At 39.8% G+C, this 14,276-nt stretch overlaps 1 protein-coding gene across 1 annotated transcript in view; it reads right to left on the reverse strand.

Annotated features, from left to right (window-relative positions):
• The window catches only part of MCC (MCC regulator of WNT signaling pathway), a 215,324-nt gene that overhangs the window by 169,615 nt on the left and 31,433 nt on the right, over window positions 1-14,276 (reverse strand). Inside the window, exon 3 of the mRNA XM_069880563.1 lies at window positions 6,779-6,990. Within this exon, the coding sequence (XP_069736664.1) occupies window positions 6,779-6,990 (212 nt within the window). The remainder of the gene's footprint in view (window positions 1-6,778; window positions 6,991-14,276) is intronic.

Raw genomic sequence — 14,276 nt, forward strand, 5'->3', positions numbered from 1 at the left:
AGATATATTATCAGTGGGCAACCTGTTCCTATCAGTCTCTGTAAGGAAAGACTGCTGGTTGCATAGGCACATCCCCTGCCAGTCACACAGCAAGGGACAGTAGAAATATCAGCTGGCTGCCTTACAGCCAAACTGGAGACAAGGCAAGAAGTAACAGAATAACTTATGTATTGTCAAACAGCCTGAAGTGCTGGAAAAAGGGCTGGGCAAAGAAATTAAATTCAGTCTGTAGAGCTCCATCACAGAATGTCATATGTGAATACACTCGACATACAAAGCGTACAAAACATATAACATTCTCTTGCTGTAATACAAAGTACATCTTATAATGTTAAGATATTTTTACTTCCAGAATATCAACACAGAGCAAGCAGGGGTGAGTACATCTGGTGGTGGAAAGGATAAAACTGGCACTGATGGGTTAGATAATCCTAGGACCAGTCCATTGGGAGGTTGTAGAGAGAAGGGTGCTGGCCTCTTCTCCCAAGTGATGGGGGACAGGACAAGAGGGAATGGCCTCAAGCTCCGCCAGGGGAGGCTCAGGCTGAACATTAGGAAAAAAATTTTCACAGAAAGGGTGATTGGGCACTGGCAGAGGCTGCCCAGGGAGGGGGTTGAGTCCCCTTCCCTGGAGGGGTTTAAGGCGCAGGTGGACGAGGCGCTGAGGGCCATGGGTTAGTGATTGATGGGAATGGTTGGACTCGATGATCCTGGAGGTCTTTTCCAACCTTGTGACTCTGTGATTCTATGATTCTGTGATATTGCAAGAAATCATTGCAGGCTCAATGGTATGACAGCTGTACAGAATTTACAAGTTCTAATTTACATTTACATGCATCTGACAGCACACAAATGGTTACTGGGACTCAGGATGAAAGAAGCTATTAATGGTGTTTCAAGCATTTATCCAGAATCAGCTGCACTACAGTCTGACATAAATGTAAACACAATGATAGTGTTAAGTGTCCCTTTTATACCCAAAAACTATTTATATAAATAGGCCAGAGCAAATTAGGTTTGCCTGATGATGGAGCAGATCATTTAGGTGAGAAAGGAAAAGCCACCTATCCCTGAAAAATGTAATTGTAACTTTTGAAATATTATCACTCAGTATCAACTATTTCAACCGAAAAGAAAAGCTTTCTCAAAACTATGGTTCTGTCTGTCATAACGTGCAGCTCAATGCTCTTCTGGAGTTTAAATTGGCAATGCTAACGTCCACTGAGTGACTAATGAAGAGGTATTGCAGTAGGAAGATCTGTTTTCAGAGAACATGACACTAAGACATTAAGTTCTCATCTGCTAGTGATCATGCTGAGAAACTAATGTTAATACAACTACATATTCCTTTGCTATGAATACTTCCAGTATGCCTTCCTACTTAATAAACTTTTGGGTTGTGTACCCAACAGAGAGGATATCTGCATTTGGCACAGAGGGTCCACAGTCAGAACTAACTTCAGCTTAGTCACTTTAATTGTGCTGTACAGAAAGCACAGCCTGTCACACAGATGCACAATCAAAACAGTCCATTTGCAAGCTCCACAAAGTCTTTAGCAACCCCAAATGCGGTGTACACACATGTAAGTCAGCAAAAGTCGAGGAATATACAAACATATACTAGCTGCAAAAAGATGCATTAAGAATCTTCTTGCATTAGCTTTCTATTTTGTACTTGATGTAGACACTACAAAATCAGCTCTCCTTAAAATGAGACATGCAGATTTGGCAGGTGGAGCAATCTGCACCAATGTCTGACTACCTGGGCACGTCCACCTTGCACTAACAGCTCTGCACAAAATAAAGCAGGATTATACCTGCTTAGTTGTTGGCCAGAACAATGAGATGCTGCAGGAAGCAATGCTAGCAACTCTGTAAATATGCCCTTCTATCTGAGTTAGTACGAACAACCACATCCGTGAGACTTGCATGGCTGCTTTGAGAAGATTTCGCCTCTGCAAATCTACCATATCCTCATCAAATCTTTCTAAATATTTTCAGCCAAAATACCTCTGGCAACGAAGGGGCAGCCAAAGAGCTTCCAATATAGCTGGAGTGGTTTTGGCAGGAAAAATCAGAGATTAAAGGATTCTGAATTACACCAGCCCAGGAACTACACAGCTAAAACCCCCATATATCAACATACTTGGGGTCACATCTTAAAAATTTAAGATCTTTCTGCAGAGGCTTTCTCAGCAAATCAGAGTTATTTACAGCTAAAAGAATAGAGGTATGGAATCATATTCTCCTGGCAAATGAAATAACCCCAGCTGATTTTACATACGTAAATGTAATTACTTCTGACTACATTCAACTTAAAATAAAACTGGATTAAGACAACAGAAACTAACAGTAACACAGAGGAATGCATTAGCATTTATATGCACGCGTTCTACTAAAAAGAAAAAAAATCAAGTTAATCTAGTCTATTTTAACCACATGCAAACAGAGTATTAAAAGGGAGACAAACGTGTTCAAATCTTATTGCTTCAGCTTATTAAACTAACTGGATTTCTAATGTGAAATAAGCCCACCATACCAAGATGCTGCCCCATGTGATGTTTTCAGAGAATTCAAATATTTTACATCCTACAACAGAGCGCTATCCCTCCTGATAGCACCACAGGGAACATATCAAGATCACTTGGCTGCCTGGGAAGCAAACAGACGTGATGCCACATGACTATCTGCATCAGTGATACGTGTCCAACTTAGAAGATTCAAGTACACATAAAACCTACTCCCAAACATGCACACAAACAAGAAATCCTCTGAAATGCTTGAATTGTCTATTATCCATGAAGAATATTTAAATTATTTACATCCTAGTGCCATACAACCAATTGCATAAATTATTACATTTTGAACACACACAAGGTTTCCCATCACAGGTATTTGCTGCATTTAACCTCCTGGCACGAACAAGTACACCACAAGTAAGTGGTGACAGGTCACATGAAAGGTTAATGTGTTAGTCGTAAGTATGGGCACCAAGGTGAAGAGTTATAAACACAAATGCATTCTTGATATTTAGGTGTAAAAATGTGAATCCTAAAAAATGCTGACAAAGTTGCACTCTCTGTAAAGATCACAATAAATTATCCAGGTCAGACCTAAACATGACCAAAACACAGCAAAATTATGTGAAATGAACGGATAAAAACATTTGTGGTGAGTTTGAATGGTTTAATTTCAAACAGCATTTTCTAAAAAATAGTATAACTCCTGTGAAGGAATAAGAATCATGCTTCAGAGCAGGTATGACGTTCTTATAGAGTTCTGTAGAGCTATATGATCACAGGATTTCAAAAAGGCATGAAAAAAAATCACTTTATAAAAACTAAGCAAATTGATTAAGAGTGGATTTGTGTTCATTTAGTTTTTGCAAATGGAAAACTTACATGGTACAGGCAGGGTGGAGACCCTCTGTATTTACTAAGGAGTGTAATACGTGCTATAGAAGTTCACAATCACCCCAAGGATGTCTTTAGCCTGACTGCACAGTTAAAAATCAAAAGAAGGCTGTCAGAATGAAAAACAGGGAATTAGGCAACATGAATTGACACTTCAGTAGGGAAAAGCAGTCCAGGATGCTGAGAGAAAAACAATAATATGAATTCTCACCAGAAAGCACCTAACTGAAATACAGCCCATAAAACAGCTATTTTGTTAAGAGTCTGAGTCTAAAGTCTAAATACCTACAAAGAAATGTAAAAACCATTGCTTTCAAGAGTGTGTCTATATGGCCTGTGAAGATGCACTTGGGAGAAACTGCTCAGAACTGCTCATCTGGGAGTGGGGCGATACAGGATGGCTCTGCAAGCATTCTGAAGAAGATAACCTCTCTGGTTAACTTTAGGAGCATTTAGAGTTCCAGACAGAAATACCCTCACAGAGTCAGTTTTTAAATCTTTGTCCTTCTATTACACAGTTACAAGAAGAATTATCATCAGCTCCCAAAGGGGAGACATGCAATTATTAAACCACTATCAGCTTTTTTTTGAGGTAATCATGGTTACAGTACAAAGCAGTCTGCCCACCTTCCTGAGTACAAATGGAAAAGTTCTCTGGATTCAGCCCATAAAAATGTGAAAGCTGAGATGTGTCTTTTCTGAGACTGAATGCAAAGGAGCAGCTCAGCTTGTCATTGTGGCAAATGCAGTTAGATAAAACAATTCGAGAAAGACAGGGAAGGAAGTATCCACATTAAATCACAGCTGTAAGAAGGCTATGTTTATCTCTTTAAAGAGTCTAAATTTAGGCTGCAGTAAGCATGCCCTGCAGTATTACAAGCTATTGTAGAGGAAATAAATGTAAATAGTGAAAGGCAAAGTAAACCATTCTCTCCATTTTCTCCCATTCCTTTCTCTCTCTGTTTCAATAAAGCCAAAGTGAAAATTTACATATGACCCATGACACCAATGCTCAGCAGGATTCAAATGGAGATGTTATTGTATTCATCTACATATAAATGAGAGACAGCTGATTCTACTATGGTTAGAAAGAACATAGGAAGAATATTTAAAAGCAGAAGTATAACAGATGTTTGTTGAAACAAAGACCAGATATCGTTAATGGAAGTACGCATAGAAGGAATTTAAGAGATAGGAATATGAAAAAAACATAATACCTGGAGATCTTTATTTCTTATGAGCCTTCAGCTTTTTGATTTTTAAGATTTCTACATGTCAGTAGCCTTCCCATTGTGCATTCTTGAATAACATTGCACAACTGAGCCTTTGTATTTGCAAATGTAGAGCAGGTTACTGAGTGGTTGGACTTGATGATCCTATGGGTCTTTTCCAATCTATCTGTGACTATGTGATTCTGTGATCATCATTCAGGAACACAGATAGAGGAGCTATTAGTATAGACCCACGCTGTAACCTGAATGAACTCCAGATCCAAAAGGGACATGGCAACTCACAGTTCCTAATCCAGAAACAAAAGTACGCAATCCACACTTCCAGCACAGCTATTGATCCTAAACACCTCTACCTTCTGTTAAAGTGCATTTACATCCTTTAAAACAAGCAAATATGAAACAGCTCATGCCTTTTCAAACTGGTAATTTTTAAGCAAGGGAATCAAGGCTATGGAACATATATAACTAAACAGGAGATTGTATGTGGATTCACTCACTATCTTCCTTAGAGCTACATTTGCACCTTTTTAATGGATAATTGTGAGAGCAGTTTTCGGTGTGGGTAAGTACTTGTTGTACCAGTGTGGTTGGTTTGGGTCTGGCAGTGTTTTCACGCAAGTCAGAGAACACTGGACAGAAAGGAGCTCAGGAAACACTGAAAAAAACCTAGTGCCTCACAATTTTCAATCCAGTTGAAGATCCACCTATTAACAGCTACATCGAGACGGTGTTTCTTGCCTTGATGATAGTGTTACTTAAGGTAGGTCAGACATCTTACTGGAGAAACATGACATCTGCTGTGTCTCTTTTGTCTCTGAAGTCTACTATTCTGTTAAAGGATTAGATTGGATGGATGTGATCGTTCTTTCAGAAATCTACATGTTCTCGTTTAGTCCCTTGAAATTGCTTTCATTTCCAGAAAACTACTGGAACATGTAAATAAAGCTGCTAATTGGCCTATAATTTCCCAGGTTCTCCATCTTACTTGTATTTACAATACTTGTATGCTTACTCATTCTCTGCTCTTCCAGTTTCCATTTGCTTCTGTCCAGTTTTGATGATCAAAGAGTTTATGATTTACCACAACTAATCTCTTACTACCCTTCCAAGGGAAAATGAGAACATAATTACAGGACCTTTAAGGACCTGTCAACTCCCTTGAACTCTTTTCTCCCTTAGATAAGTTTTAATATCTACATATTTTTATTCTGCATATGATAACTTCAGGTACATCAGCTCATGATCAGTAACTTAAATAACATTTAGAAGGCTTTTGGAAGCACTTTCAGAATACTTTATATAATTTTTTTGTTCAAAAAATACAGCTTACAGAAGTTGCTTTTCCTGTTGCAAACAATCACTTCCATTAGACTTTGGACTAGATGACCTTCTGAGGTTCTTGCATAGTTTGAATTATCCTATGATACTGTGGGCTAGGAGTCTATCTCATCGAAGTCAAGTGTACTAACACACAGTTATTTTACAAATAAGAAACTTTTCGCTTTCATTGTAGCATAATTTCCTTCTCCACTTAAACTGCTATACAACGTAAATAAGAAACATGCTACAAAATGAGTGGTCTTTTATAAAGCTCAAAATTAAAACACAAACTTGATCCCAGTACACTGAGGGAAAAGCAAAAAATGTCCTATGCTTTCAACAGTTATATGTTTTTTTAATAACAGAGTATAGTTCTTGCCTGTAGAATCAAAAAAAAGCACAGTGCTAGCACACCAAGCCTGTAAAAAAGTCATTGCATAATTTAGTAGGCAGTAATGAAGTAACATTGGAAGAACTTTTCTGCACAACAATTCTGAACAATCTGACATCAGACTCAAAAAAATTAATTGGTAGGAAGTTTTCAGACACAGATCTTCTTCTGTTAAACTGCATAATTTAAGAACTTCAGTCTGGCTCCTTACAGACTCCTACCCTTTTTGATGAAACTGAGTTACATAAGCTTTGGAAATCCTACACATCTACGAATTGCTAAAACCACATTGATTTTCTGGTAAATGAAAGGCAACAGCAAAGTGGCTTTGTTTCCATAAAGGCTAAAATTAGTATGCTTCTCTGGAGAAAAACAAAAAAAAAATTATATAAAACCTAAAAGCTAAGGCAAAATGCACTTACAGTGTTGGCAAGTTCTAAGTAGCTTCCTCCAACAGTGTTGTGTAAACTTGGGCCCTGAGCTAGAATTCTCTGCAGAGCAGTCCGTTGAGTCGCATTGCTTCCACCATACTCCAACACCTTTTGCGCTGTAAAATGACTCTGGAGGTCTGGACTCTGAAGGTCTCTTGCTCCTGAATCATACTCCCAGCTTTCTCTGGCTCCTGACAAGGCACCTAAAATGCAAAAATGGAAAAACATTCTAGTATGAACTGCGTACAAGAATACATAGAATCATAGACTATCTAAAGTTGGAAGGAACCCATAAAGATCATCGAGTCGAACTCCCTGCTCCTCGCAGGACTGCCTAAAACTAAACTGAGGGGATTAAACACACAGCCTTCAACCTGATGGATGGAAGACCCTTTATTGAGTTAGCTGTTACTTTATATATCCTTTTTGGTTATATAACTGGGTGCCCATGAGGGTATCTACAGTGTATTATTGGCTAAAGGTAACTGTCCATCAAGCTATTACTAACATATTATTGGCTAAACTACCGCACATGCTAAAAAAACAAGTTACACTAACCAGGTAGCTACACTGTGCGTGAGGCACCCCAGGACACGGATGGACCTTTTGGCTGCCAGGACATGCTGCTGACTTATGAATAAGTCTGCTTGTCTTTCCAGAAATAAAAAAAGGCACATGGCTCCACCACCTATATCCCCCATCTCGTACATGCCAACAATGCCAGGAAAAAAAATGGAATAACATTTTCAATGCACAGATCATTTACCAAATTACAAGATCCAGAAAGAAAAAATAAAGGCATTCGCGTACTTTATTTTGTAGAGAGTGAAACCAGTGTAATTTACAATAACTAAGGACCTTTGAATGAAATACTGCCAGTTACTATGCCAGACTGAAAAGCAGCACTGATCAAAGAACAAAAGAGGAAAGCCATAATTCACACATTTTTGTTTACCTGAATAGCAACACAATACATGAATCTTCTAGTTGTTAGCACTGCCTTTCTTACTACCTCAGAAGTGCTTGTTTCAGTTCAGGTTTCAGAGGTACATCAAACACAACATGTTTCATTACAAATGGGTAACATGATATAGCGCCCATGGCAGGGGGATTGGAACTAGATGATCTTTGAGGTCCCTTCCAACTCTTACTATTCCATGATTCTATGATTCTGATTCTGTGAAATCAATGCAAGAATACCATGCAGCTAGTGACAAACAATGAATGCATCAAAGAAAGTTTCTGAATCATGAAGCTGCAGACTTGCTGTTTCTCCATGTACAATCCTTCCAATTCCTTACAGTCAGAGCCTAGCTTATAACTTAAATTTAACAAATGCCCTTGTTTACAACTAACTATTTCATCCTTTGGTGCTTCCGTTTCCTATACAACTGTCTCATTCCTTTTTAAACCTTGTTATGTTTTAAGCTCAACAATTTCCTATGACAAAATGTTTCAGGGTAGACACTAGATTATTTAATAAGTATAGGCAGCACTGTGAAATTTCATATGCAGAAAAACTGTAAGTAATTATAATGCCACTCTATTACTTTGAAAGCTTTTCCTTTTTATGAGCTAGTTCTCTCTCTCCAATATTCATTAGCATTCTAAGTGAGGATTTACTAATAAGTGGTTAATACTTACTCGGTACAATGCCAGGGAGAAACAATAAACTATACAATAAACTATTAGGAGAATGCCTCCACCTTGCCAAGAAAGCTGAAGCTGCAGAAGTGCAAACAGAAGGACAGACAGAAGTAAAGCAAGACAACAGCTCATATGCAGATTTAGGTCATTACCCCAACAGCCTGTAAAGCAGTTATGCACGACAAATCAACTCAGGAACACGTTAGAATCTGAACATATAAGGAGAAAATAACACAAAACAAAAGAGAATTAAATTTTATACTCATAAAATTAACATGATTGATTACCATGGTTTCAGGTAACAATTAAAGATTAATTCAATTACTTTTTACACCAAGAGCATGCACTACTGTGCTTAATCTAGCTACATGCTGCAAGGCTCCAACAGAGCTGAATTAAGACGCTGCTACTATCAATATTTCACGTTGTGTGCAGTGTTCTGTGACTACTGACTACGCACAATGTTAGGTACCTCTGCCCTCTCCTGGTGACAGTATACCATAGAGAAAAAAAATAAAAATAAAAAGAATCAGCAGCCCACACAGCTGAAGCAACAGAAATGTCTCAGGAGCATGAGGGAGGCAGGGGAGTTCTGCCAGCTCACCAGCTTGGCAGGAACATGGGAAATAGCTCTATCTGCACAGCAGCAGCCACAGAGCTAATAAAGCAGGATATATCATAGAGACACTCCCGTTTTATTACAGAGCTAACCATGGCATGCATTTCAACAGAGCATGCGCATTAAATTTCTGTTACTCAGATGACATTGTTCTGCAAAAGCGCTATCGCGTTCATTCCGTTAACAACAGGAGCTTTGTTGAAGACCCAAGTGGCCTTCATAGACTGCACCATCTGCTATCACACTGGAAGCACTTCAAACAGCTGGCTCAGAAGTCACCTGCCAGTCACAGATGGATCCTGGAAATACTGGGGTTTTATGACTGCATTGTGCCTGTATTTTTAACCCTTAGTTTTCTTAGAAGTTCAACTCTGTACTCCTAATTCAAAACACACATACTAAAAACACAAGGAAAGGTAGATGGTACAAAGGAAGGTATTTCCAGTATTTTACCTTGGGCTTGACTAATCTCTAAATTTGCCCACTATTTTCCCAACAGACTCCAAAGCTTCAGCTGTTAAGATGCTGTCTGTAGTGATTAAGGAGCAGACCCTGTTGATGAGCCAACGAGTAAGATCGCCTTTATTGAGTGGATGCAAACCTTATATAGTGTTTCTGTATTCAGTCAGCAGCTACTTCAGTGAATTTCCACCTGTGAGAATCCTGCAGTACGATAGAGTGCAACCCACTATTTAGCACAGATGTGCCCATTATCTTCATGTTTTCCATATTTCTTTTTTTTTTTTCATATTTCCATTTTTTCTTATTAACTCACGGGTCTTAGTAAAGATTCCAAGATCTCAACAAGCTAGCAAGCATGAGAACCGGCTGTTTGCTCTGTGCTTGCTGCTAATATCATGGGTTTGCCAAGGCATTGGCCGCTTGTCTCAGTGAAACCTTTCATGCCTGCACTATCCTCTTGGGTCGTGCAACTTTCAAGTCTGAGCTCTGCAGGGAAACTCTGGACCTGTCAAAACTGGGATCTCAGTTATAAATCAAAATTCAGTCAGGAATTAACATACATCACTTACGTTTCAGTAACTACCATACAACTCTTGATCCTACAGAAGTAATCAGAAAGAAGGGATTGTTAAGTATGATGACACATCCCATCGTAATTTTCCCTGTTGCTCTATGCTTATAACCACATGAAACATGAAATTTCTACATTAAATGAAACAATATTATTATAATGAACATTCCCACGTAATAAGCATGACAGAAAATTGATGTTGACCACTAGGCAGAAAAGGAAAGACAATTAACTGCACAATAATCATAGAATCATAGAATAATCAGGTTGGAAGAGACCCACCGGATCATCGAGTCCAACCATTCCCATCAATCTCTAAACCATGTCCCTCAGCATCTCATCCACCCGGCCCTTAAAGCCCTCCAGAGAAGGTAACTCAACCACCTCCCCAGGTAGCCTGTTCCACTGCCCAATGACCCTTTCTGTGAAAGATTCCTAATGTTCAGCCTAAACCTCCCCTGGTGGAGCTTGAGGCCATTCCCTCTTGTCCTGTCCCCTGTCCCTTGGGAGAAGAGGCCAGCACCCTCCTCTCTACAACCTCCTTTCAGGTATTTGTAGAGAGCAATGAGGTCTCCCCTCAGCCCCCTCTTCTCCAGAAGGAGAAAGAGATGCCATTCTCTGACAGCGGAGAGCAATGAGGATCATACCAGCCAAGTAATATAAGAGCATATAATTATTTTCAAATTATATAAATAACATTTCAGTTTCAGAGTATGACAGTTAAATCAATCACTTTTGGACTGAATGGACAGATCAAACATCTCTAAAAGTGCATTATAAAAGCTTCTGGTTCTACTATACAAACTTCTACCCAAGTGTTCTTTTAATTTCTAACCCCCCTGCATGGGCAGGGACACCTCCCACTGGATCAGGCTGCTCAAAGCCTCATCCAGCCTGGCCTTGAACCCCTCCAGGGATGGGAAAGCCACAGCTTCCCTGGGCAACCTGTTCCAGTGACTCACCACCCTCATGGTGAAGATGTATTAGTTGCTGAAACAATCTGGGATAACAGGAAAAGTGAGGTACTGTAAGATTAGCCTTGCATCAATTTCTTAAATGGCTCTGGCTTATGAATGGTAAACATGAAGACAGTTGGCAATGTAAGACACCATGAGCACAACCAGCCTCTAGGTCATGTAGCTACATCTCACTCAATGAGAAGAGTCTTAACAGCAGAGATTCAAAGTCTGATTACTGCTTTCCGTAAGGTATCAGTGACGTTTAATTACTTAAACTTATTTGAAGAGCTCTTACTTTTAACATTGGATATAATTTACAAATGTGCTGAGCAGAGCCTGCAGCTTCTGGAAGAAATTTCACTCTAGAATATCATGACTTCTTTGCAGAGTGGGCAGAGAGTTAAGTCTCCTCAGTTCAGTGTTAGCCTGTGCTCTCAAAACCAGTTTCCACCAGCCATGATTTCATAATAAGAAGTTGCATAATTATTTTAAAACATTTTTTAGGTGCCTTACTAAATGTATAGAATAGTTCCTGGATATACAGCTCATTTGGTTCTGCTATCTCATTTCACAGGCCAGATCACTCAATAGGTATAAACACGCTACAGATAAAGGTACTCAGTGACTTCACAGTTTTCTAATGGGAGCCAGACAGTTCATCTCTTTCCCACTTCCATTTTGTTCAATAGTCAAAATCTAGACTCCAACAGACCAAAGACAGAATCATTCTGGATTCCAAAAGCATTATTTTAGTAGAAGAATGGCTACGTTCGTTTTAGCGGTTTTTTACTAATATTTCATTCAACAGTTAAATTGTGACAACCTATAAAAAAAAAGAGTGTGAATTTTGAGTGCTTGTGTTATTATTCAATGAAGGCAACAGGGAGATTTGTGAAAAGCATTAGCAATTTCAAAGCTCCCTGTTGCCTTCAGTAGTAGTGAGTTTGGAGGTAAGAGCACCACTGAATGAAGGGGAAGATGTACAAAATTAACAATGAATGGACTTTTTGAACTTAGTAGTCATCTGAATAAGACCTCTTGGAGTAAGCCTAACTTTAAATAAAGTTAGGGGTAGGGCATATAATATTTTATTTATTTTAAATAAAGGGGGGTAGGGCATGAAACCAAGAGAGAGAGTAAGTCTTTGGGCATTCAGACATCCAACACCTCTGTGGTAAATAGTGGGTTGCACTCAATCCCTGTAATTGCGTTGTTTCTCACAGGTGGAAATTCACTGGGGTAGCTTCTGACTGGATACAGAAGCACTATATAAGGTTTGCATCCCCTCAATAAAGGTGATCTTGCTTGTTGCCTCATTGATGGGGCCTGTGCCTTAATCGCTACAAACAGCACCCAACTTGAGAGGGACTCACACTTCTCAGGGCAAATCCTGACATCCAGGGTCAGAACTGCTGGAGAGAAGTGGCTGTAGCAATGCCTGATTGGATGAATTTTGGCCAGTGTGGAGCACTGAAGCAGTCCAGATGAGTAAAAGCCTTGGAAAAAGATGAGCAACTGGGAACTCGGGAATAGTGGGGTCTTCGCTGTCCATGGAGGAGCAGAGTACACTTGATATCTTAATTTTAAGTTTAAAGAAACAGGATGTTAAGTATGCTGAGTGGCAACTCAGGACTTTATTAAAATGGATACAGGGTCAGAATCCAGGTTTAGATTTGACTCCTGCATATGATATAAAAGTCTGGGATGCCACGGGACTTAACTTGTGGGACGCAGCTACCAGGGACGACCCTGAGGCAGTAAGCCTGTTATCTACCTGGAGATTAATGATCGAATCGTCAAAACACTTGAGAACATGCAAAGATTTAGCAGAGCCACGAAAGATGCAGGAGGACAGTGATACTCCATACTTGGAGCTCAGTGCAAAGGCACCAGTGGATGTCAATAATCCCTTTGATCTGGGGCCAGCAGACCGTGAGAGGATTTTGATTTATTTTCATCTGTGGAGGTGTGGTGACCTTAAAAAGCTACAAACTTTTCATAAGATTGGTTTGCAGGAGGCCGGAGACATGAAAACCTGTAGAGAAAGTACTAACTGTGCCACGGGCTGCGGGGGTGCCACCCGCTGCTGCCGCCGCCGCTGCTTTCTGTAATGCAGGCAATTTCAGAAATGACGTTGGTAGCAGTTCAAGAATCAAGTCAGTTTAAATAATTTGATATTACAACACGGCTTTTTGGCTTATCAAATGCTTATAAAGATATCGGTGTCAGAAAGTTGAAACAGGCACGAACCGTATATGGCATTTATAGACAGACTGAAGGATGAGCTTGACAAGCAGGTAGACAACTGAGCAGTTACAGAAGCCTTAAGTTTACAATCAGCGATAAAAAAATCCTAATGATGAATGTAGAAAGATGTGGCGTGGTCTGAAAAATCCTACAACAGCAGCTGGGATCATTTACCTAACAAGCACAGCTTGCTGCAATCGTCTGCAGTTCACACAATGCCACAAAACGTAAAAGGAACATTGGGGGTGGTTCTAGTGCCGTGTTATTAGAATGATTATCAATAACTCGTTTGGGAATGTTTGTTTTACCTAGGGTTATAGATGCAGGCTTTATTGGAATGATTCAAGCAGGGGTATGGACGCCGTCTCCACTAGCGTTATGGACAACATCTCCACTAGTATTAATACCAAAGGATAGCCAGATAGTACAACTAATTTTGCTGAAAGCAGCTGTGTTCCAAGGTGACTCTATAGAGCGTGGCTCACAAGGTTTTGGGTCCACAGGAATCCCTGAGATACATTTGGTTTAGTCCTTACAAACCCTACGTGCTGCAGCGCACATTAAGTTTTTAAAAAGGGGGAAAGCCACTGGAGTTGCTCAAGAACCATCTACAGCAGTAAAGATACTTTGAATAAGCCAGATCTGTGGCACTCTGTAGAGCTGTGTGGTGCTAAGAAAGCCAAGGACCAGGCTCCAGCTCAAACTACAAGCTTGTGCCTGAGTGAACCATTCTATTGACTCTTGGTATCATCAGTTATCAAGAAGGGCAGTTTCCTGTGCTCCCTCAGTGAGCATGCTCTGCCCACTGTCTGTCTTCCCCCTCCTCCAATTTTTTAAGCCGTTTGGTAAATTCAAAGATATCTGATAGTGGTGCCAAAGCCTCCAGTATCCTAATTTTCTCAAAGTTCTATGGAAGGCACAGAGATAATAGACTCCATGAATGCTCCTGCTGAGAAAAATAATGCAATGTGATGCTCAACCATG

Source organism: Phaenicophaeus curvirostris, chromosome Z (genome assembly GCF_032191515.1).
Source record: "Phaenicophaeus curvirostris isolate KB17595 chromosome Z, BPBGC_Pcur_1.0, whole genome shotgun sequence".
NCBI classification, from domain to species: Eukaryota; Metazoa; Chordata; class Aves; order Cuculiformes; family Cuculidae; genus Phaenicophaeus; species Phaenicophaeus curvirostris.